This window comes from Asterias amurensis, chromosome 12 (assembly GCF_032118995.1).
Source record: "Asterias amurensis chromosome 12, ASM3211899v1".
In the NCBI taxonomy this organism is placed as follows: Eukaryota; Metazoa; Echinodermata; class Asteroidea; order Forcipulatida; family Asteriidae; genus Asterias; species Asterias amurensis.
Window position 1 is genome coordinate 8620927 of NC_092659.1, and position 25518 is coordinate 8646444.

Genomic DNA, 25518 nt, shown 5'->3' on the forward strand with positions numbered 1-25518 from the left:
TCTGTAAGGAGACCACTAAAACGAGATGATAAACATTGTGACGTACCGTTAAGAAGCAGGGTTAGAAATCTCTGGGCATTCTCAAGATGAGGAGTCACAAAGAGGAAATCATCCAAGAGACGCATCAAGAGCTAATCAAAGAAATCAAATCCAATCATATCAAATTAATTCAAATCAATTAAAATCAACCAAATCAAAACAAAAAAAATCAAATCAAGTCAAATAAAATCGAATCAAATCAAATACAAAACACTACAAAAATTATTCAATTTCTTCATGCTTTTTTTTCTTCAAATTTAACATTCTTGACTTTTATATATTGTTTTTGAACAGCTCTATTCTGATAAACCCCCAGGCAAAGTCCAATGTCAGTTGACGGATGTTGGCTACTACTACGATTTTTCTCAAATTAACATTTAATTCTTTTTTTTCCACTTGAATTGACTTTTAAAAACATTTTCAAGCAGGATATTTCAAACAGAATCCTTTTAAAAGGTATAAATCCAAAAAAGAATTGTAATGGTATTTATTTACAACAAAATATACTTCTCACAGTTAGTTTTAATAAATATATGAAAGAAAGGGTGCTTGGAATGTTTTAACACAACATAAGAGTGGGTTTGAAAACAAAAGATGTCCACATCATGTAGGGACTTAAAACACTATGTGGACTTACAACACGTTCACAAAGTGTTATTTACAGTGTTACATACTGATTTTCCTTAAGCGTACAGAACAAAGGAATGTCCACAGAGTGACTCAGCACCATCGTGAGCTTTTGGGGTAGGCATACTGACCTCATCTTTCCCATAGTAGGGCAAGTGTTCTTTTTCCATGGCAGCGTAGAAATAGTTACAGAGGAAAGATGAAATGATGGATCCTTGGGGGATGCCCTTCTTTTTCAAGAAGTGAGATCCGGCAAACTGCATCAAAGAGGAAAAACAGTCAGTTCAATGGAAGACATTTCAGAGGCTAGAAGCAGACGGGTATTTACATAGTTCTAAGCAAGCACAATTTCTAACATTGACAAAACCACAATTTCTAGCATTCTCCTGAAGACGAGCAGAGTATTCTGTTCGAACAATGAGACCACATCAGCTCTTTTCAGAGCCAACACTCCCTCAAAAGATATATTATACATGGATGTACCCGTAAGTTTACGATTTAGTATTTATAGTTACTTCTTATTCGTCACACCATCCAAAGCTTCAAACACCATTGACAAAACCCACGGTCACAACGTCTCGAGCCGAGTAGCGTTAACTATATATTAATTAATCCATGAACAATTATCAAATCTGCTTCTAATCTGTGCCCAATTTCATTGAACAAAAACAAAGAGAGAGAAAGAGAATTTGGCTTTATATTGTAAGTTTTTTGTTAGTAAAAATTACTCAATTACTTATTTGTCATTTTAGAAGTACATGAAATTCCCTTCATTATGATTGATAATAACGCAGAATTCAGAGGTGTAAAACTATCAACATTAGAATTAAATGATAAACAAACATACCGTCAAGAGGTGACTGTATTCTTTACATAATTTAATTTAATTTCTTCATTTATTTGAGTATTGTGCCCCAGTGGAATAGCCCACTCCCAAAAAGTTTGCCGAGAAGTTTGCAAGTATTGAAATGTATTCAAAGATTATGCATATGCTTACATGTATGTTTGCTCTGTGCTCTGTGCATGTGAGCAAGCATGCATGGGCGACTTTGTGTGGGCACAAGTATGTGTGTAGAAAGATATATGCATACAGCACTGCAGGAGGAGCCACACCCAGACAGACTTTGGGTGGGAGAACGTGCTGTTTGGAGATTGCTGAGAGCAGTTATGATTGAGGCAGTGTGCAATGCCTTGTGTATAGCCCATCTTCAAAGGGATAAAAAGCCAGTTGGAGTACTGTAAGTTGCATTTATTTATCTCATTTTCTGTACATAGTTTGTCAAAGAGATTTATGTAGCATTTACATTTTTGTATCACAGGAAAAAGGGGAGGGAATTTCAGTTGTAATTTTCCAGCATGGGGTTTTGTGGAAAAAGCTTTTGCCTGGATATTATAGGGCAACTAACACGTCATGTACCTGCTATTTTATTTCTGTGAAATTCTGGCAAGCCTTATTTTTAGTGTGACAAGGGTGTTGAAAATATATTTTGTTTAATTGTAAAAGAGGTTCCTCGGTCAGGGCCAAGTGAAGCTAAGAGCCGACTGGAACTGGAGTGGAGGAAGCAAGGGATAACTTTCCGTATGGCGCCACCACTTTTTCACTAATTTTTTCAAAAAGGGGTATCTCATTGAGGTAAATTTGATACTATATTATTTCATACCGAATGAAAAAGTGGTAGCGCCACACGAAACTTTTCCGAATCAAGCCTGTGTGGCACCATGTTTCTACCTCCATGGTGGCACTATCTTGGCAAGCGCTTTCCTGTTGAGGAACTGCCCCATCGTTAATTCTCCCCCAAGATGTCCTGAGTGGACATTGTCCCTTGTTGACATCACCCAGTGTGGGTAAAGGCGGCAACTCCTCTTCCTTGCTTCAGCCAGCTGATTCAGTGGAAAAATTTCCGTATGGCGCCACTACTTTTTCATTGGATATGAAATAATATGTATCTAATTTACCTCAATGAGATATCCCTTTTTGTAAGAATGAATGAAAAAGTGTACGAACTGTGGCGCCATACGCAAAGTTATCAGATTCAACTAAGCACCAGTGTAGTTCTGTGGGAACTTGGAGGAATTTGGAGGAACACCAAGATGTTTTATAAGAGATGTTAAATTTGCATCAGCGATAAAGAATATTAATTTTGGTTTTTACCCATACACCGGTATACTCGGTACATCTCTTATATCGTTGCGGTACCCGCTGCCAAAACATAGGATTCGAACTGCCTCTAGCTACCGTGCAACCTCGATAGTTTAGTTGTTAAGACACTGCTCTAGAATTGCAAGGGTCATGGGTTCGAATCCCACCCGAGTAACATGCCTGTGATATTTTTTCACAGGACTCGCGAAAGTACTGAGTATACAGTGCTAACACACATCGGTGTATGGGTAAAAAAACAAAATCAATATTCTTTATCCCGATGCAAAATTAACATCTCTTATATCACTGCGGTACCCACTGCCAAAACATAGGATTCAAACTGCCTCTAGCTGCCGGGCAACCTCGATAGTCTAGTTGGTAAGACACTGCTCTAGAATTGCAAGGGTGGGTTTGAATCCCACCCAAGTAATATGCCTGTGATATTTGTTGTAGGACTCGGGGAAAGTACTGAGTATACAGTGCTAACACACATCGGTGTATGGGTTAAAACCAAAATTAAAAAAATTAATACCAAGATGTTTGTTGTGACAAGTACAGCTCAGGAAATAAGGGGCCCAACATGTGGAGGTGGGAATTTATTTTGATGTATTTAAGGGTTTATTAGGTCAAACCAAATAGTAGAAGTGTATCATTAATTGGATTTTGGAATTAAAGGATATTTAGGAAAAGTTTTCGTATGGCACCACCAATTTTTCATTTGATATGAAATGTTTCTAATTTACCTCAATTATTATGATATCCCTTTTTGTAAAAATTAGTGAAAAAGTGATGGCGCCATACGGAAAGTTATCAGATATTTATAGGATGTTATAGTATCAAGCAATTTTGGAGTCTCATGGTATCTGTGTGATATTTTGTCCTCTGCAAAACCAACTTCACTGTAAGGTCCACACCCTGGGAAATCCGACCCATGGTGTGACACACATCATAAACAAGTTTAAATAGCATTCACGTTAATGTTTTCTTCTCAAGTAGATATATTGGAATGTCACCCATCCCAAATCCAAACCCCGTTCATACACAGCAGAGCATTTTTAAAGACAATGGACACTATTGGTAATTGTCAAAGACCAGTCTTCTCACTTAGTGTATCTCAACATATGCATAAAATAACAAACCTGTGAAAATTTTAGCTTGATGGTCGCCGGAGTTGCGAGATAACTATGAAAGAACAAAACACCCTTGTCACACGAATTTGTGTGCTTTCAGATGCTTGATTTCGAGACCTCAAATTCTAAACTTGAGGTCTCAAAAACAAATTCGTGGAAAATTGCTTCTTTCTTGAAAACTACGTCACTTCAGAGGGAGCCGTTTCTCACAATGTTTTATACCATCAACCTCTCCCCATTACTCGTCACCAAGAAAGGTTTTATGCTGATAATTATTTTAAGTAATTACCAATAGTGTCCACTGCCTTTAATACATAGAAACAAATCGTAAATTTGTGTTAGGATCTGGACTTCCTCAAATAATTGACACCAAGAAAACACAACGTCCTCCGCCAAAGAGGAAGTATAGTAAGCATGATAGCAGCTTGATTACACCATCACTTCCTTACCACAACACCACAAGCTATCTGATTATTGATAACATAACACTGGATATTTCAAACTGCTGTAGGATCCATTTTCCAGTTCCTGTTCTTTTTCATGAAAATCCTCATCTTCCTATACTGTGCAGAAATCCCCTTTGGAGTATTACCGCACATTGGGGACTTATACTCAACAATGTATGTAAGTCTTCTCTTTAGTTCTGTTTCGTCATCAGGAAGTGTAAGAATTTCAAGTACTTGTTTAATGTTTCGCCTAAGTCTTTCAGAGAATAATCAGACAACCAGTTAACTTGTCCATTCACTAGTCCATATTTCACTGTGAGTAGTGATGCTTTACAATGCTGAACTAGCCAGCTTGAAAACTTGGACAGAGTTCTGATAAGCTAGCTGGACCAAGGCTACGAGAGAACATTGTTTTGTTTTCTGGAAAAGTGTGAAATGTAAGTATTTAGTATAGATGCTTTTGTATAAATAAATTAATATTTGTAACATTTCTGCTGAAAATTCATACTGACTATTTAGTTTTGGGGTTTTTTCTTCCCCCAAAATATTTATTTGCTACATTTTTGCTGAAGTGTTAGGTTGAAGTACTTATTCTGTTTGGGTTTTTTTTGTACGAAAATATTTATTTATTTATTCTATTTCTTCTGAAGAAGTACGATATGGAATTAGTAAAGTTATCTGGTGTTTTTTTTCTACAAAAACATTTATTTGCTACGATTGTGCCCCAAATACATGAGATTTAATTACATTTTTGGGTTGATGACAATTCACAATTTATGGTTTTAAGACACTGTAATACCTTTTGATTATTTTTCATAAACTCTGCCGCTCTTTTGTTAATTATTCTTCATTTGTTTCAACTCTAATTTAGAACACTGATCTGAAGTTTCAGTTCAAAATGGAGAACAAAGGCACAGAGACGTATACGGGTCAGGAGGTCAACAAAGGCCAACTGGAGGGTCAGGGGTCGTCAAAGAAATGGAGTTTGAAGACAGAGATTACTCGAGGGGTTGATCCAATGAAGAACCTGGTCGGATATTGCACTGAGATATCCGTCTTCTCAGATGGTGACATCATCATTGCAGACAACGGTCGTAGCGTGTTGGTCACTCTAAACGCCGAGGGTCAACTTCATGAGGTCAAGTCGGCAAAGAACCAATCTGACACTGGTGACCTCACAGGAGTTACGGTCAACAAGGAAGACCAAATACTTATCCTGGAAAACCAAACGATCAAGATCTTCAGTCGGAGCGGCGAGTTCATACGTGAGTTTACGACTAGCCTGATGAAAACATCGTATGCTATCCCAACATGCATTACAGTTGATGATGTCAAAGGTCGTATAGCTGTTGGAGACGAGGTCAATGGGGTGATACACCTCTTTGACCCTGACGGCGCACACATCGTAAGCATCATCGCTAAAATGATCGGGGACTACCTCACTGTCGGTAGCAAACAGAATTTTCTGTACACCGATTTCCACGCAAGGAAACTACTGTCTATTGACGATCACGGTAATGCGTTATTCACTGTGAATACAGTGGATGAACACAATAAGCCAATCCAGCCGTGTGGTGTGTGCTGCGACAGCAACGGAGACATCTACATCTCCGCACAGACCGGCGCCAAGATGGACCAAGGCGAGATTCACCACTTTGACCCCGAGGGGAAGTACAAAGGTCGGGTCATCAGCGGACTGAAAAACCCTTTTGGAATTGCTTTCACACCTTCTGGTGACCTCGTGGTGGCTGATGGTCTCTCAGTGAAACTATTTTGCTATATGTGATATGACCCCCGAATATCACTCTGAAACATTGACTACTGCAAAGCCATCTGTAGCTACAGGTTGTCAGATTGCCAAACTACAACAAATCCAAAACAACGCAGCCTGCTTAATAACTGGATGTAGCAAATTCTAACACATCTCACCCATCCTTCAACAACTCCATTGCCTTCCGGTTCCTGACAGAATCAAGTTCAAAATAATGCTCTTTGTCTGGAAATGCCTTCACTCCTCAGCACCTGTCTATCTCAACAATCTTCTCTCCATTTATCATCGCGACAGTCGGCTCCATAAACTGTGTGACACAACAACACTTACTCCCACCATCTGTAAGAAACTGGTTGGTCAGGGTGCCTTTGAATATAGCGATCCCCACCTATGGAACAAACTCCCTCCAGAAATCTGCTAGTCTGACTCAATCATGAAATTCCAAAAACTGTTGGAGACTGAACTGTTCAGAGCTCATAAATTTGTTTATTGTTAATTCTCTGTTTGTTCAGTTCCTTGATCTAGTGTCTAGGATATGTGCGCTTTATAAGAACTTTGTATACGTATTATTATTATTGTTATTATAATTATTATTACTATTATTATTAAATACTACTGAGTTTCGGATGTACTAATTAAAGGCAACCCAAATCAGCAAGATACAGTTAAGAGAGAAAAATAATTTTTTCTAATACAGAATTTTGATAAAGTTAAAAGAGCTGGGTATTTTTGGTTCAAAGATTTAAGTAACAATGTTACTTTTGTGACATGAGCAACATACCTTGACTATGTTCCATTCAACATGCTGCGACATTGTGTTCAATAAGGTCTCTGCAGTTGTACGAAAACTGGTCACCTGCAGAATTAAAGTCAATTATGGTTCACCAGAACGAGACTACAGAATGAACACTACAATGATTGAACTTAAGTAGGATTTGAAACTTTGCATGGTGGAAATACGATATAGAAAGGTTTGCGGTAACACCGTGTAATGACTGTCTCTAATGAGTTGGGGTTGTTCTGAAAAGAACCGTTGGTTTCAACTCAACGTTTCGATCAGTATGCTCTGATCGTCTTCAGAAGACGATCATTCGATCAGTATGCTCTGATCGTCTTCAGAAGACGATCAGAGCATACTGATCGAAACGTCGAGTTGAAACCAATATAATTGAACTTGCAAAATGAAAAATAAAACTTTATATTAACAGAGGAATACTACACAGTAAAGACTGGATTAAACATGATAGGAACTGCCTCTAGCTACCGGGCAACCTCGGTAGTCTAGTTGGTAAGACACTGCTCTAAAATGGCAAGGGTCGTGGGTTAGAATCCCACCCGAGTAACATGCCTGTGATATGTTTTCACAGGACTCGAGAAAAGTACCGAGTAAACAGTGCTAACACACATCTTTCCTTTTGTATTACTTTAAATATCAATCAATACCTTAAAAATAAAAACACTAAGATTGAAAAATGAATTACCCGATTAACAAAGATCGTGTTCTTCAAGCGTTCCTCTTTGGCCATCTGCAACAGTAGTAACGACAAGGGGTCAACAAACTGCGTCATCAAGAAGGCATTCCTGTGAAATCTCTTTCTTGGTTGTCCTCTATAGTTGGCCACCGTAGCGTAGTTGTAAATAACAAACCAGTATCTGTCATGCTATGGGGCGGAGGACAATGTGGAGAACATAATGAGACTTAAGCCCCTTTCACATGAGACAAATTTAGCCAGGGTCCCTTGCTAAATTGTAGCATAGTTGTAAATAACAAATCAGTAAATGTCATGCTAAGTGACAGGGGACAATGGGGAGAACATTTCAGACAAGGGTAGGATTTTGTAGACTTGTTTCAACAGGAAATATTGCCAACTCGTTCGGTGCCCGCTCTTTTGTGTGTTTTGAACCTAAAATGCACAGCTTTTTTAGATTTTTGTGTAAACACAAAAAAGAATATTTCCAACCAAACAAAGTGTATCTTTCTGATTTGTGTTGCCTTGGTATATCCCACAGTCAATAGTGCTTCTTGAGTGATAATGCCCCCTTGGGATAACTGGGTCGAATATGTATGATTTATGAAAAAATGTTGGTATACATTAAATATATCGTAAATACAACATTAGCATTGAAAGAGTTAAAGATGCTATGTCAGATTTTTTTGCCGATTTGACCCAAACATGTTGATTTAAAATTCAATAGGTATTTTGATAGGGGTCAAGAAAGTTACAAGCTTTCATTTGAGCCATTGCTCAAAATTAGTTTTTGTCGGGATCCCGACAATATATCACCTGACCAATTCTTATGTGTTTTATAAGACCATTAAAAGTAAAAGTTAAACTATTTTTCGTTAGAACAGGTGGTACCATTCACTAAAAAGAAATTCTATTTTTCAATGTTTGGGGCCAAAAATCTGACATAGCATCTTTAATGTTTTGCTGCTGAGCAAAGTTTTACTGAAAATACACAGTGACTGAGTGATTTACCTTAGCTCGTAGTACATTAGCAATCACACCACGGAGCTCAGAATGAGGAATGGAATCAAAACATTCCATGATGTCCACCTTCACAAAGTAAAGAGGCCTGCGTCGGGGTTGAAAAATAATGCAACCAAAAATAAGACAAAAAATAACAATTTTACAGCAATTACTGACATGGTATAACCACTTAAGCCAAACTTTTTAAAGCCATTAACAGACCATAAAACAAATTGCTTAGAAAATATCGAGGTCCTTTTTCTTCATATTTAGTAGATGTTATTTTTGCATTTGGGATAAAGAATATTATTTGTTTTTACCCTTACACAGATTTGTATAAATTACTTTATTTTCAGTACTTTCCAAAGTTCTATGAAAAAAAGAATCCATAGGCAAATCACTTGGGTGTTATTCAAACCATTGACCTTTAATAATAAGAATAACAAATTCTTATATAGTGCATTTCACAAAAAACCATATCGATGCGCTTTACACTAGTCCCCTGGTCATTGGGCCAATAAAACTCCCTTTAATCTTTCTCAGCTCCCATTAGGGAGTATACAGCCCGAGCTGCTGCGGCGCTCCAAAAGCTTTTCATTCTCAATATCAACCTCTACCCTCGCAGGTACCCATTTATACCCCTGGGTGAAGAGAAGCAATTATAGTAAAGTATCTTGCTCAAGGACACAAGTGTCACAACCGAGATTCGAACCCACACTCCGGTGACTTAGCACCAGAACTTGAATTTGATGCTCTTAACCACTCGGTCGCGACACTCTAATGCTAGAGCAGATGGCATACCACTAGGCCCTCAAGCTAGCCAGATGGCTAGAGGCAATTCAAATGCTTTCAGGCTAAGACTACGGCATTACCTGTCAGACTGCTTCCTGGTCTCCGAGACAAACCGCTTCCACTTTGGATACGCATCGCTGACTCCAAAGAGCGATGAGCCGAGTTGAGATGGAGTATGGTGTCGGAACATTCTTAAGACATTGTAAATGTTTTCCAACGGGTTGTGGACTTTGCGAGGCTGAAGTTTAAAAGGACACAATTAAACAAAAGTCAGGACCACCCACCCACCCCCCAAAAAGGAAACATCCCCCCACCAAAAGAAATAAAAATAATAATAAGCTAGCTATGGAAACAGAGTGAAAATGGTCTCTTACAGTAAAGGAAAAAATGTGTTATAAATGCCTTGTCATTAAGAAGATTTGTTTATACTAACATTTTGAAACAAGATTTGATTTGCATCAAAGTGAACAGACTTTAGTTAGGAAGGAGGGATGGCATGTAGCATGCCCGCATAGGTAGCATGGGTAGCAAGTGCGTAAAGCTCGCCTCTCACCAATGTGGCCCTGGTTCGATTCTCAACTAAGTCAATATTTGAGTAGAGTTGTGCATTGGTTTTATCCTGAGGATTTTCTTTGGGCCCTCCAGGTTTTCTTCCTCACCCGCCTGGATAAATCAAACACTTTACATGTCTGGCACCGTGTTCATATGGGACAATGTGGCTGGCTGCTAGAGGTGCCCTTGCATGCTTGCTTCTCGAACATATTGTAGTCCCGTCCTTGGAAATAGACCGATCCATTAAGCTCCGCCCCATTGCATATTGACCAATCACAACGCAACGAAGGTCTGACAAACAAGGTCCGACATGCGTGCGCGTATCTTGGCGCGCGTGGCAGAGTTGTGCACAAAGGCATTGGAGAGCCCCACGTGTTCTTGCTCACAAGTGCGTCGTGGGCAGAGCCTACTGGATCGGTCTGTTCAGCTTCTCAGCTGAAAGCAACTTGATGATTAGCCACCCAAATTATTATTATGACTATTATAGAAATCAAGCCAAACCTTTTGGCCAGCTTTTGCTCCTTTTGCAGGCAGTGTGATCAGCCTCAAACTGTTCTTCTTAGGAATGAATCGAAGCGATGAACATTCCTGAACTCCACTGACCGACAAGTAACTCTCGGCTTCCCTCTGTAAATCAGAAGCAAACTTAAAAGGGTTTGGATAGGTTTTTGTTGGACACAAAACATAATGTGCACAGATTTACATTAAACTCGCACAGTTTGAAAATATATACTGATGGAAGAAAGCTTCCCATAAAATATTACTTGATGAGGTGCTGTGGTTTTTGTTGATGATAGTAGAAGACTTAAATGTCATAAATGTCAAATGTCATATTTGATGAGAAATTTGTTCATCTAACTTCGCGTTTGGACTTTATCTCTCAGTAAGCATTATATTTATTAATTTTTTGTTGTGCATCGAAGTCATGCAAAAATATGTGTAATCGTTTTTTCACTTTCTGGAGGCTAAAATATAGGATTCAAACAGCCTCTGGTTACCGGGCAATCTCTGTGGTCTAGTTGGTAGAACACTGCTCTAGGGTTGCAAAGGTCGTGGGTTCGAATCCCACCCGAGTCAATATGCCTGTGATTTTTTTCCACAGAACTTGGCAAAGATCTGAGTATAGGGCTTTACAGTGCTAACACACATCAGTGTAATGTTAAAACCAAAATTAATACTCTGTAAAACATTTTAAGTCAAACACAAAAAAAGAAAACTTATGATACAACGTAGGTTCTTTTGCAATAGCCTAATCCAACACAATCCTCTACTTGTTAAGACATATATCATTAAATAACACAAGCATAAAAGGACCATAAACAATTAATGAGCACCCTCTTTTTAAAAGCAGTTTGACAAATTGCATTATGAATAAAAATTAACAACAAATAAAAAAGAAGTCTTACACTTGTTATCTCTTTAATTTTTCCAGAAGCTCTGCAATCTAAAAAACAAGTAAAATGTAAGTTTTGAAAATTACATAATTAAAAAATCAATCTAGCGATTCTAAGATCTTTTGCTTTGCATGCCGTTAAAGTGGTGCCTCTGTCACAACCTCATAATGTATCTCTAGATAAATGATTTTGTGTTTGGTTTTGAATGTGGTTTTTAAATGCTATTTTTGCTATCTTCGACTGTATTTTAGACAGTTTTCTGGAGAAGCGCAGCATCAGCATGAATTGTATTGGGGTGTCATGGCTGAGCGGATTAGAAATTCAAGTTCTGGTGATTTAGTCAGGGTGTGGGTTTGAAATCCTGCTATGACACTTGTGTCCTTGAGCAAGACATTTCACTTGCTTCTCTTCACACAGGAGTATAAATGGGTACATGCGAGGGTAGAGGTTGATATTGTGTTTGAAAAGCCACTGGAGCACCATCTGCAGCTCGAGGATGTATGCTCTCTAGGGAGCTGAGAAAGATTGCAAGAATGTTATTGGCCCAATGATCAGGGTACTAATGTAAAGCGTATTGATATTATTATTGAATATACTATATGAGGTGCTTCCAAGGCATCACACTGAACCACCCATCTCCCAAGATGCAACCCACACTTGGTGATAGAGCCTTCACTACTGCCGCTCCCAAACTGTGGAATAAACTCCCAATATCTCTTCGTAATCAACAACCTGTCAATATGTTCAAAACACTGCTCAAAACTCACCTGTTCTGTTAACAATTTCTCTGTCAAGCGCATTTGAACATGTATATGGAAAATGCGCTAACATTATTATTATTATTAAAGGTTTACGTTTTGTTGTCAGTGTATAGAATTACCAATTGCATGTTCCATCCCTGAACATAAACAAGACCATCTGAAGACTGTGTGAATAAACCATTACATGGTGCTTAAGGATTAGGTCTTATATCTCAAAATTCGCCCCACTCCTTGCAGTAAAAATACCTGGCGCTTTGTATCCTTTGGCAAAAGGCGCGTTATAAATTTGGTTATTATTATTATTTATTATTAAAAATAATAACAAGCGGGATGCCGCGCTTCGCGCGGCACCCCGCTAGATGATGAAAATCCTTTACACAAATATTTCGAAATGTAATGTGGGTGAGGGTGTTATACGCCTCTCTCAATATTTATGCTTGGCGTCATACACCAGGCCCAAAATATTAGACACCTATAAGGGCTCACGGGAGAGCCTCAAGTCCAGAGGGCAGCTCTGTGTGAGATTTTTCAAAGCTCAACCATACACAAGTCAATGGACACTTCACAACCATACACAAGTGTATGGTTGTGTAGTTTCCCATTGACTTGTGTATGGTTCAGTAGTTTCCCATTGACTTGTGTATGGTTGTGTAGTTTCCCATTGACTTGTGTATGGTTGTGTCAATTCCCATTGACTTGTGTATGGTTGTGAAGTGTCCATTGAATTGTGTATGGTTGTGTAGTTTCCCATTGACATGTGTATGGTTGTATTAAGTGTCCTATTGACTTGTGTATGGTTGTGTAATTTCCCATTGACTTGTGTATGGTTGTGTAATTCCCATTGACTTGTGTATGGTTGTGAAGTGTCCATTGACTTGTGTATGGTTGTGTAGTTTCCTATTGACTTGTGTATGGTTGTGTAGTTTCCCATTGACTTGTATCAGTTGTGTAAATTCCCATTGACTTGTGTATGGTTGTGAAGTGTCCATTGACTTGTGTATGGTTGTGTAGTTTCCTATTGACATGTGTATGGTTGTATTGGATGTCCTATGGACTTGTGTATGGTTGTGTAGTTTCCCATTGACTTATGTATGGTTGTGTGGTTTCCCATTGACTTGTGTATGGTTGTGTAGTTTCCCATTGACTTGTGTATGGTTGTGAAGTGTCCCATTGACTTGTGTATGGTAGTGTAGTTTCCCATTGACTTGTGTATGGTTGTGTAGTTTCCCATTGACTTGTGTATGGTTGTGTAGTTTCCCATTGACTTGTGTATAGTTGTGTCAATTCCCCCTGACTTGTTAATGGTTGTGTAGTGTCCATTGACTTGTGTATGGTTGTGTAGTTTCCCATTGACATGTGTATGGTTGTATAAAGTGTCCTATTGACTTGTGTATGGTTGTGTAGTTTCCCATTGACTTGTGTATGGTTGTGTAGTTTCCCATTGACTTGTGTATGGTTGTGTAGTTTCCCATTGACTTGTGTATGGTTGTGTAGTTTCCCATTGACTTGTGTATGGTTGTGTAGTTTCCCATTGACGTATGTATGGTTGTAAAGTGTCCATTGACTTGTGTATGGTTGTGTCAATTCCCATTGACTTGTGTATGGTTGTAAAGTGTCCATTGACTTGTGTATGGTTGTGTAGTTTCCCATTGACATGTATATGGTTGTATTAAGTGTCCTGTTGACTTGTGTATGGTTGTGTAGTTTCCCATTGACCCGGTATGGTTTCTCAGAGATGCCAAGTCCAGAGGGCAGCTATGTGTGAGATTTTTCAAAGCTCAACCATACACAAGTCAATACTTCACAACCATACACATGTCTATGGTTGTGTAGTTTCCCATTGACTTGTGTATGGTTTTGTAGTTTCCCATTGACATGTGTATGGTTGTGTAATTCCCATTGACTTGTGTATGGTTGTGAAGTGTCCATTGACTTGTGTATGGTTGTGTAGTTTCCTATTGACTTGTGTATGGTTGTGTAGTTTCCCATTGACTTGTGCATGGTTGTGTAAATTCCCATTGACTTGTGTATGGTTGTGAAGTGTCCATTGACTTGTGTATGGTTGTGTAGTTTCCTATTGACGTGTGTATGGTTGTATTAGGTGTCCTATTGACTTGTGTATGGTTGTGTAGTTTCCCATTGACTTGTGTATGGTTGTGTAGTTTCCCATTGACTTGTGTATGGTTTGGTAGTTTCCCATTGATATGTGTATGGTTGTATTAAGTGGCCTGTTGACTTGTGTATGGTTGTGTAGTTTCCCATTGACTTGTGTATGCCATACACAAGTCAATGGACACTTCACAACCATACACATGTCTATGGTTGTGTAGTTTCCCATTGACTTGTGTATGGTTTTGTAGTTTCCCATTGACTTGTGTATGGTTGTGTAATTCCCATTGACTTGTGTATGGTTGTGAAGTGTCCATTGACTTGTGTATGGTTGTGTAGTTTCCTATTGACATGTGTATGGTTGTATTAGGTGTCCTATTGACTTGTGTATGGTTGTGTAGTTTCCCATTGACTTGTGTATGGTTGTGAAGTGTCCATTGACTTGTGTCTGGTTGTGTAGTTTCCTATTGACTTGTGTATGGTTTGGTAGTTTCCCATTGACTTGTGTATGGTTGTGTAAATTCCCATTGACTTGTGTATGGTTGTGAAGTGTCCATTGACTTGTGTATGGTTGTGTAGTTTCCTATTGACATGTGTATGGTTGTATTAGGTGTCCTATTGACTTGTGTATGGTTATGTAGTTTCCCATTGACTTGTATATGGTTGTGTAGTTTCCCATTGACTTGTGTATGGTTGTGTAGTTTCCCATTGACTTGTGTATGGTTGTGTAGTTTCCCATTGACTTGTGAATGGTTGTGAAGTGTCCTATTGACTTGTGTATGGTAGTGTAGTTTCCCATTGACTTGTGTATGGCTGTGTAGTTTCCCATTGACTTGTGTATGGTTGTGTAGTTTCCCATTGACTTGTGTATGGTTGTGTAGTTTCCCATTGACTTGTGTATGGTTGTGTAGTTTCCCATTGACTTGTGTATAGTTGTGTCAATTCCCCCTGACTTGTTTATGGTTGTGTAGTGTCCATTGACTTGTGTATGGTTGTGTAGTTTCCCATTGACATGTGTATGGTTGTATTAAGTGTCCTATTGACTTGTGTATGGTTGTGTAGTTTCCCATTGACTTGTGTATGGTTGTGTAGTTTCCCATTGACTTGTGTATGGTTGTGTAGTTTCCCATTGACTTGTGTATGGTTGTGTAGTTTCCAATTGACTTGTGTATGGTTGTGAAGTGTCCCATTGACTTGTGTATGGTTGTGTAGTTTCCCATTGACATGTGTATGGTTGTATTAAGTGTCCTATTGACTTGTGTATGGTTGTGTAGTTTCCCATTGACTTGTGTATGGTTGTGAAGTTTCCCTTTGACTTGTGTATAGTTGTGTAGTATCCCATTGACTTGTGTATATGGTTGTGTCAATTCCAATTGACTTGTGCATGGTTGTGTAGTTTCCCATTGACTTGTGTATGGTTGTATAGTTTCCCATTGACTTGTGTATGGTTGTGTAGTTTCCCATTGACTTGTGTATGGTTGTGTAGTTTCCCATTGACTTGTGTATGTTGTGTAGTTTCCCATTGACTTGTGTATGGTTGTGTAGTTTCCCATTGACTTGTGTATGGTTGTGTATGGTTGTATTAAGTGTCCTATTGACTTGTGTATGGTTGTGTAGTTTCCCATTGACTTGTGTATGGTTTCTCAGAGATGCCAAGTCCAGAGGGCAGCTATGTGTGAGATTTTTCAAAGCTCAACCATACACAAGTCAATGGACACTTCACAACCATACACATGTCTATGGTTGTGTAGTTTCCCATTGACTTGTGTATGGTTTTGTAGTTTCCCATTGACATGTGTATGGTTGTGTAATTCCCATTGACTTGTGTATGGTTGTGAAGTGTCCATTGACTTGTGTATGGTTGTGTAGTTTCCTATTGACTTGTGTATGGTTGTGTAGTTTCCCATTGACTTGTGTATGGTTGTGTAAATTCCCATTGACTTGTGTATGGTTGTGAAGTGTCCATTGACTTGTGTATGGTTGTGTAGTTTCCTATTGACATGTGTATGGTTGTATTAGGTGTCCTGTTGACTTGTGTATGGTTGTGTAGTTTCCCATTGACTTGTGTATGGTTGTGTAGTTTCCCATTGACTAGTGTATGGTTGTGTAGTTTCCCATTGACGTGTGTATGGTTGTGTAGTTTCCCATTGACTTGTGTATGGTTGTGTAGTTTCCCATTGACTTGTGTATGGTTGTGTAGTTTCCCATTGACTTGTGTATGGTTGTGTAGTTTCCCATTGACTTGTGTATGGTTGTGTAGTTTCCCATTGACTTGTGTATGGTTGTGTAGTTTCCCATTGACTTGTGTATAGTTGTGTCAATTCCCCCTGACTTGTTTATGGTTGTGTAGTGTCCATTGACTTGTGTATGGTTGTGTAGTTTCCCATTGACATGTGTATGGTTGTATTAAGTGTCCTATTGACTTGTGTATGGTTGTGTAGTTTCCCATTGACTTGTGTATGGTTGTGTAGTTTCCCATTGACTTGTGTATGGTTGTGTAAATTCCCATTGACTTGTGTATGATTGTGAAGTGTCCATTGACTTGTGTATGGTTGTGTAGTTTCCTATTGACATGTGTATGGTTGTATTAGGTTTCCTATTGACTTGTGTATGGTTGTGTAGTTTCCCATTGACTTGTGTATGGTTGTGTAGTTTCCCATTGACTTGTGTATGGTTGTGTAGTTTCCCATTGACTTGTGTATGGTTGTGTAGTTTCCCATTGACTTGTGTATGGTTGTGAAGTGTCCCATTGACTTGTGTATGGTAGTGTAGTTTCCCATTGACTTGTGTATGGTTGTGTAGTTTCCCATTGACTTGTGTATGGTTGTGTAGTTTCCCATTGACTTGTGTATGGTTGTGTAGTTTCCCATTGACTTGTGTATGGTTGTGTAGTTTCCCATTGACTTGTGTATAGTTGTGTCAATTCCCCCGACTTGTTTATGGTTGTGTAGTGTCCATTGACTTGTGTATGGTTGTGTAGTTTCCCATTGACATGTGTATGGTTGTATTAAGTGTCCTATTGACTTGTGTATGGTTGTGTAGTTTCCCATTGACTTGTGTATGGTTGTGTAGTTTCCCATTGACTTGTGTATGGTTGTGTAGTTTCCCATTGACTTGTGTATGGTTGTGTAGTTTCCCATTGACTTGTGTATGGTTGTGAAGTGTCCCAGTGACTTGTGTATGGTTGTGTAGTTTCCCATTGACATGTGTTTGGTTGTATTAAGTGTCCTATTGACTTGTGTATGGTTGTGTAGTTTCCCATTGACTTGTGTATGGTTGTGTAGTTTCCCTTTGACTTGTGTATAGTTGTGTAGTTTCCCATTGACTTGTGTATATGGTTGTGTCAATTCCAATTGACTTGTGCATGGTTGTGTAGTTTCCCATTGACTTGTGTATGGTTGTATAGTTTCCCATTGACTTGTGTATGGTTGTGTAGTTTCCCATTGACTTGTGTATGGTTGTGTAGTTTCCCATTGACTTGTGTATGTTGTGTAGTTTCCCATTGACTTGTGTATGGTTGTGTAGTTTCCCATTGACTTGTGTATGGTTGTGTATGGTTGTATTAAGTGTCCTATTGACTTGTGTATGGTTGTGTAGTTTCCCATTGACTTGTGTATGGTTGTGTAGTTTCCCATTGACTTGTGTATGGTTGTGTAGTTTCCCATTGACTTGTGTATGTTGTGTAGTTTCCCATTGACTTGTGTATGGTTGTGTAGTTTCCCATTGACTTGTGTATGGTTGTGAAGTGTCCATTGAATTGTGTATGGTTGTGTAGTTTCCCATTGACATGTGTATGGTTGTATTAAGTGTCCTATTGACTTGTGTATGGTTGTGTAATTTCCCATTGACTTGTGTATGGTTGTGTAATTCCCATTGACTTGTGTATGGTTGTGAAGTGTCCATTGACTTGTGTATGGTTGTGTAGTTTCCCATTGACTTGTGTACGGTTGTGTAAATTCCCATTGACTTGTGTATGGTTGTGAAGTGTCCATTGACTTGTGTATGGTTGTGTAGTTTCCTATTGACATGTGTATGGTTGTATTGGATGTCCTATGGACTTGTGTATGGTTGTGTAGTTTCCCATTGACTTATGTATGGTTGTGTGGTTTCCCATTGACTTGTGTATGGTTGTGTAGTTTCCCATTGACTTGTGTATGGTTGTGAAGTGTCCCATTGACTTGTGTATGGTAGTGTAGTTTCCCATTGACTTGTGTATGGTTGTGTAGTTTCCCATTGACTTGTGTATGGTTGTGTAGTTTCCCATTGACTTGTGTATAGTTGTGTCAATTCCCCCTGACTTGTTAATGGTTGTGTAGTGTCCATTGACTTGTGTATGGTTGTGTAGTTTCCCATTGACATGTGTATGGTTGTATAAAGTGTCCTATTGACTTGTGTATGGTTGTGTAGTTTCCCATTGACTTGTGTATGGTTGTGTAGTTTCCCATTGACTTGTGTATGGTTGTGTAGTTTCCCATTGACTTGTGTATGGTTGTGTAGTTTCCCATTGACTTGTGTATGGTTGTGTAGTTTCCCATTGACGTATGTATGGTTGTGTCAATTCCCATTGACTTGTGTATGGTTGTAAAGTGTCCATTGACTTGTGTATGGTTGTGTCAATTCCCATTGACTTGTGTATGGTTGTAAAGTGTCCATTGACTTGTGTATGGTTGTGTAGTTTCCCATTGACATGTATATGGTTGTATTAAGTGTCCTGTTGACTTGTGTATGGTTGTGTAGTTTCCCATTGACCCGGTATGGTTTCTCAGAGATGCCAAGTCCAGAGGGCAGCTATGTGTGAGATTTTTCAAAGCTCAACCATACACAAGTCAATACTTCACAACCATACACATGTCTATGGTTGTGTAGTTTCCCATTGACTTGTGTATGGTTTTGTAGTTTCCCATTGACATGTGTATGGTTGTGTAATTCCCATTGACTTGTGTATGGTTGTGAAGTGTCCGTTGACTTGTGTATGGTTGTGTAGTTTCCTATTGACGTGTGTATGGTTGTATTAGGTGTCCTATTGACTTGTGTATGGTTGTGTAGTTTCCCATTGACTTGTGTATGGTTGTGTAGTTTCCCATTGATATGTGTATGGTTGTATTAAGTGGCCTGTTGACTTGTGTATGGTTGTGTAGTTTCCCATTGACTTGTGTATGGTTTCTCAGAGATGCCAAGTCCAGAGGGCAGCTATGTGTGAGTATTTTCAAAGCTCAACCATACACAAGTCAATGGACACTTCACAACCATACACATGTCTATGGTTGTGTAGTTTCCCATTGACTTGTGTATGGTTTTGTAGTTTCCCATTGACTTGTGTATGGTTGTGTAATTCCCATTGACTTGTGTATGGTTGTGAAGTGTCCATTGACTTGTGTATGGTTGTGTAGTTTCCTATTGACATGTGTATGGTTGTATTAGGTGTCCTATTGACTTGTGTATGGTTGTGTAGTTTCCCATTGACTTGTGTATGGTTGTGTCAATTCCCCCTGACTTGGTATGGTTGTGAAGTGTCCATTGACTTGTGTATGGTTGTGTAGTTTCCCATTGACTTGTGTATGGTTGTGTAGTTTCCCATTGACTTGTGTATAGTTGTGTAGTTTCCCATTGACTTGTGTATGGTTGTGTCAATTCCAATTGACTTGTGCATGGTTGTGTAGTTTCCCATTGACTTGTGTATGGTTGTATAGTTTCCCATTGACTTGTGTATGGTTGTGTAGTTTCCCATTGACTTGTGTATGGTTGTGTAAATTCCCATTGACTTGTGAATGGTTGTGAAGTGTCCTTTGACTTGTGTATGGTTGTGTAGTTTCCCATTGACATGTGTATGGTTGTATTAAGTGTCCTGGTGACTTGTGTATGGTTGTATTAGGTTTCCTATTGACTTGTGTATGGTTGTGTAGTTTCCCATTGACTTGTGTATGGTTGTGTAGTTTCCCAGTGACTTGTGTATGGTTGTGTAGTTTCCCATTGACTTGTGTATGGTTGTGTAGTTTCCCATTGACTTGTGTATGGTTGTGTAGTTTCCCATTGACTTGTGTATGGTTGTGAAGTGTCCCATTGACTTGTTTATGGTTGTGTCAATTCCCATTGACTTGTGTATGGTTGTGAAGTGTCCCTTGACTTGTGTATGGTTGAGTTTTGAAAAATCTCACACATAGCTGCCCTCTGGACTTGGCATCTCTGAGAAACTGTACGGCTCCCCCGTGAGCCCTTATAGGTGTCTAATATTTTGGGCCTCCTTAACGCTACACGTTTTTCAAATCAGCGTTGATAGGTGAAACTGACCGTTAGCCATCAATAACTAAAGTTTCTTTTGTACAACACTACTAAAACTTTCCCCACACACTCAATATACATTGTACATTCATAATGCTTGCATTTCCTTTTTAAAAACATCGTCAAAAAATGACATGTTCACGTCCCACGATACATAGCGTTGCTATAGCACTAAAAGTAAAGCGAGTTTTCGGAACATGCTGTGTGCCACAAATCTAATTTATCTACTGTTTTGGGTTTTTTTCGGGGGGGGGGGGAGGGGGGCGGATAGAGCGTAGGCCTCTTTTTAGTTTATGCTCATCTGAATTGGTCTTGTAAACTTTCTGGTCAATAGGCTGCACGTTACGGGATCACTAAACGTGAACGTCAGAAAAGTGTTTTGTTTATTGTCACTTTGGGCTTATTGCGTCTCGCGAAATTTTAACGACCAACGACACAATTTCTGACCGCGTTCATGTTCACGCTTCTATAGGAACAAACCTCCATACATTCCATATCTCTGGAACCCTATATCGTACAAACTAAAAAAAAACGATTAATTCATTCTCACTCCTTAATTTTCTCTAACTTTATTTCACTTTCAGAAAGCATGTCAAGTTTTTTTTAGGGTTTGTTACGTCCAGTTTGGGTCAATAGACAAACTCCTAAAAATGTACCCCATTCAGCCGCATGTGGTCTCTTTTGTTAATAACAGGCCGAGTGCTAAATTAGGCTACAAAATGGATTTGGCAAAATGTACACTCTGAGACCTGACCGACACACTGCTCTAACCAATTTTGTGAATGGACTTATTCAAAAGGAAACTTTGCTTAACAAGTTTGACCAAATGCAAAGTTCTTTTTTACAGCTTCAAAACAGCCTTTGTCGTACGTGTATAAGTTTCACAAACTTCCGTGATTGGGTAAACTCTGAAACTGCAACACTGTACCTTCATGAATAGACCGTATTATAAAACGGTATTCAAGTACTCATTTGAGTTTACTGGCAAAAGATAGCGTCCATAGTTTAAAAACAGCAAGATACGTTTTGCATCCATAGTGCCATTTCTGTATGGAAATTTTTGTAAGTCCGAGGTCGCCACCCACTTTCAACCTGAAGTGGTCCCACAGCGACCTCCTTCACCAAGCAACATGTGGCCTGTCTCAAAACCAAACACCACACCACTCACAATACACTGACCAGAATGTAAGGAGCGGTTATAGGCTCTTTGCGTAAGGCCCCTTGCGTAAGGCCCCCCCCCCCCACCCCAAAATGTTATTAATTGTAAAGTTCCCTGAGACACCTTCCAACCTATAGCCGGCCCTACCCAATATTTGCAAATTATAAAGCTTCCGTTTGATCCCATCCTTGTCCATCATGATAATTCTCATGCCGTTTGGAAGTGAATGTTTTTTAAAATAAATATTCTCCATTTAATCTTTTCAACAAATGAGTCACCTGTCAGATGGATTTCTAGGAAGTCTGATAACAACATCGACCAGTGGTTAACACATGGTCGCCTGCGAAACATCAATCTGTGAGTTACTTCAATCATTCAATGCAAATTCGTGAGATTGGTTTCGGTTTTGTCCTGGCACCCAGCCTCTTCGACCCTTTCGACCCTGCGCAGCAATGAATGAACCAATCCGGAAAACCATGCTTAGTACAACATGAAAGTAACCCGACCAAAAAGGGCGGATCGAATGGCGGGTGGGCAGGCAAGGGGCAATGAGTGAACCAATCCGGAGAACCATCTGCGAAACACTGTCCAATGAGTCGCCTGTCAGAAAGATTTCTAGGAAGTCTGGTAACAACATCGACCAGTGGTTGACACATGGTCACTGCCCAAACTTTCTCCAATCAGATGACTTGTAAGTGGGAGTTTGGGTCAGGGTTTTGTAGACTTGCAACCCGACGTCTGAAACCACACAAACCTATTGAATTTCACACACTTAACCGTGTTGATTTCCACAAGGATGCCATGCCACTGGACCTTCTAATTTTCAATCCAAGATGGCGCGGGTTACACTTTTAATAGTATAGATAATAATAATAATAATAACATGCATTTATATAGCGCTTAACAAGGTTTCTAAGCGCTGAACAGGAAGTGTATGATAACAAAAGAAAGACAATTAAAAGTGGGATGAAATAGCAGAAACTGAACAGACTAGATGGATTTAAATAAGTTTGTTTTTAGAGCAGTTTTAAATGAGTCCAGTGAAGATGAGGCACGGATATGAAGGGGGAGATTGTTCCAAAGAGTGGGAGTGGCGATTGAGAAGGATCGGTTTCCATAGTGAGTGCGAGGGATAGGACCAGAGTTGAATTCCAGGTGGGCGGTAGAAGATGGTCGGAGAACACGAGTTGTAGGCTGCTTTTTTTTTATTAAGGTGTACCTCTTGTTTAAAAATCTCACCTTCCAATGCCAGCTTCTCCAGGCTACTCCATGTGGTTTTACGGTAGTAGACAATGCCTGTGCGAGATGTTGATGTCTCTGTAATGTAGAAGGCACTCTAGCAAAAAATAAAAGTAAAATGGGTCACTCCAGCAGACTAAACTTTTGGAAATTTATTACCTGAACAATTGATAGTGACTTGACCAATCATAATCAACCATTGTAGTTTATAGAAGGTGAAAGATAATGAGTTGATCAATCAGCATTAAGGATACAAATTTGCTGTAAGTAGAAAGGTAATGAGTTGACCAATCAGTTGTAAGGATACAAATTTGCTGTAAGTAGAAAGGTAATGAGTTGACCAATCAGCATTAAGGATTCAAATTTGCTGTAAGTAGAAAGGTAATGAGTTGACCAATTAGCATGAAGGATACTAGTTTGCGGTAAAATAATGAGTTGACCAGTCGGCATCAAGGAAACCAATTGGCTGTAAGAAGAAAGGGAATGAGTTGACCAATTAGCATGAAGGTCACTAATTTTCTGTACAAGAAGGGTAACGAATTGACCAACCAACATCAAGGACTCTTGTTTCCTGTAAGAAGAAAGGTAGTCAGTTGATCAATCAAAATCAAGGAATCTAGTTGGCTGAAAATTTAGAGATCAGCAATAAAGGATTCTAGTGTTTTTTCCAGGTACACTTCAAAACCAGCATGATAACGTAATTTAAGTTTTCTTTTCGTCATGTACCTACCCTGATCAGAGAAATGACAAACTGCGACATGATCCACGACATGACAGTCTTTATCATCTTGTCTTTGGTCATTACGACAGAGTGGCAACAAGGGTGATCCTTTACCACCTGGTGGACGGCCCACTTCAGGTCTGCTGTCTAAAATTTATAATTATCCACCCCCCAAAAAAAAAAAAAATTTATCAGAATAAAATAAATCTGCTTTTGCAATCAGAGAAAAAAGAGAAGAATTTTGTTTTTCGTTATCTGTTCATCTCGTCTACCTACAGGCATTTGAAGTTTGTCTTTTCTACAGGTCTTGGCTTAATTCGACAACATGGAAAATGTACTCTTGTTATTTTGGTCTGCATATATTAACTCTTTCCTCTAAAAGATCTGCTCTAGAATTGCAAAAGTCATGGGTTCGAATCCTACCAATCTTTATACACACATTATGTGCTTCAGCAATGTTGATGGTCCAGTGGCTAGACATCTGCTTTAACATGGCAAAGGTCGAGGGTTTGAGTCCAATTTGAGTAAATTTCACAGGGAAACTAGTTAGTAGAAATTGTCCACACAAATTGGTATTATGTAAAACACAATACTAAAATTTGTCTTGACTGGAACTGTAGACTACACAACTCCTTGCAAGTAAAATTTTTATTAACAAAATGTTCAAATAAATCTCACTTTTGAGCTCACGCCCAAACTTAACTACAACTCAAACTCACCTCCATCTTGTCGATGAGACATTCCACATTCAACTTGGAACTTCGGCCAATCTTGACGAACTTCTCCACAAACTTGAAGAAACTCGACTGATTGTGCTTAGATCCCCACAACTCAAGTGGAACGACCCTCTTTACAACTCGCCTCAGGAACAAGAACACCTTCCACGGTTCAACCTTTGACTTCACCAATGACTCCATGATCTCAGAGGGCAAAGCATTCTTGACCTTTGACCTTGAGACTGGACAGTGAGCTTTAAGTAGTTTGATGATATTGCATTTCCTAGAAAGGGATTTGGAGATTGGTTATTTTATCAAGAAATAGACTGCAATTTCTAAAAGTTCAACAAAGTGTATGGGCACCATAAACCCTTTTCACACTGCATCTCTTATCCCTTTGAAGTACATGTACAGCCTTGAGAAGACCATGGGAGTTTTTAACCCCCCGCACACTTTCACAAAGTCCCCACTACATGAAGGTCCCTATTCCGCACTTTCACAAAGTCCCTACCTACATTAAGGTCCCTATTCCATAGGGTTGCGGTTAGACATTTCAAGAATATCCCAGGGTTCTACTGCTTACCCCTACCCCAGAGCAGGGATAGCTATTCCTCAGAGGGCATAGACTTGATTCAAGTCCCATTCTCGTGTGAGAGGTCCCTAAGCATATACCCAAACTTACTATGTAACAACACGTAGCATACACAGTACAGTGCGCGCTCGCCGTCAAAATGTGGTCCCGAGAATGGGACTTGACGATGTTGTTTCTTACTCTGCACGTTGTTATAGGAAAATCTCCCCAAATGGGGAGATGTACAAAACCAATGGGAGCGTGGAAGCGCTGCCCGCCGGTAAAATATTCATTATACTCTGTGACATCACAGTAGAAGACGTTGTAAGGCACGCGTCTATACGCGGCACGCACGTGGGGCTGGTAAACTCATTAGCAGGCAAGGGGGTGTCTGTGTCATAAGTCGTTTTATTGCACTTCCCAAAATTCAAATTTTAAGAAAAAAAACGACCCCAATGTATGTTACAACATATTACTTAAATTCAAATGAACATTTAGTGCTTTCTTTTTTTATAATTAACTGGTTATTAAAAAAATGTATTTCAATCATCAACTAAGTACTTAACCCACAAATGACAAATGAACTAGTCTACATTTTGGG

General features: G+C 39.2%; 2 protein-coding genes across 2 annotated transcripts in view; one reads left to right on the forward strand and one right to left on the reverse strand.

Annotated features, from left to right (window-relative positions):
• The window catches only part of LOC139944742 (telomerase reverse transcriptase-like), a 39926-nt gene that overhangs the window by 7244 nt on the left and 7164 nt on the right, over positions 1-25518 (reverse strand). Inside the window, exons 8-18 of the mRNA XM_071941803.1 lie at positions 24350-24629; positions 23640-23777; positions 22910-23006; positions 11375-11412; positions 10470-10595; positions 9497-9654; positions 8634-8730; positions 7635-7814; positions 6935-7009; positions 798-923; positions 47-131 (exon numbers count right to left, since the gene is read on the reverse strand). Of these exons, the coding sequence (XP_071797904.1) occupies positions 47-131; positions 798-923; positions 6935-7009; positions 7635-7814; positions 8634-8730; positions 9497-9654; positions 10470-10595; positions 11375-11412; positions 22910-23006; positions 23640-23777; positions 24350-24629 (1400 nt within the window). The remainder of the gene's footprint in view (positions 1-46; positions 132-797; positions 924-6934; positions 7010-7634; positions 7815-8633; positions 8731-9496; positions 9655-10469; positions 10596-11374; positions 11413-22909; positions 23007-23639; positions 23778-24349; positions 24630-25518) is intronic.
• Positions 4473-7162, forward strand: LOC139944743 (E3 ubiquitin-protein ligase TRIM32-like). Its single transcript, XM_071941804.1, has 2 exons — positions 4473-4819; positions 5254-7162. Exon 2 carries the CDS (start codon positions 5281-5283, stop codon positions 6166-6168), a length of 888 nt encoding a protein of 295 aa, XP_071797905.1. The 5' UTR covers positions 4473-4819; positions 5254-5280; the 3' UTR covers positions 6169-7162.

What these genes read in the sequence shown, in the direction of transcription:
- LOC139944743 (XM_071941804.1), top strand. Translation starts at nt 5,281, where the DNA reads ATGGAGAACAAAGGCACAGAGACGTATACGGGTCAGGAGGTCAACAAA.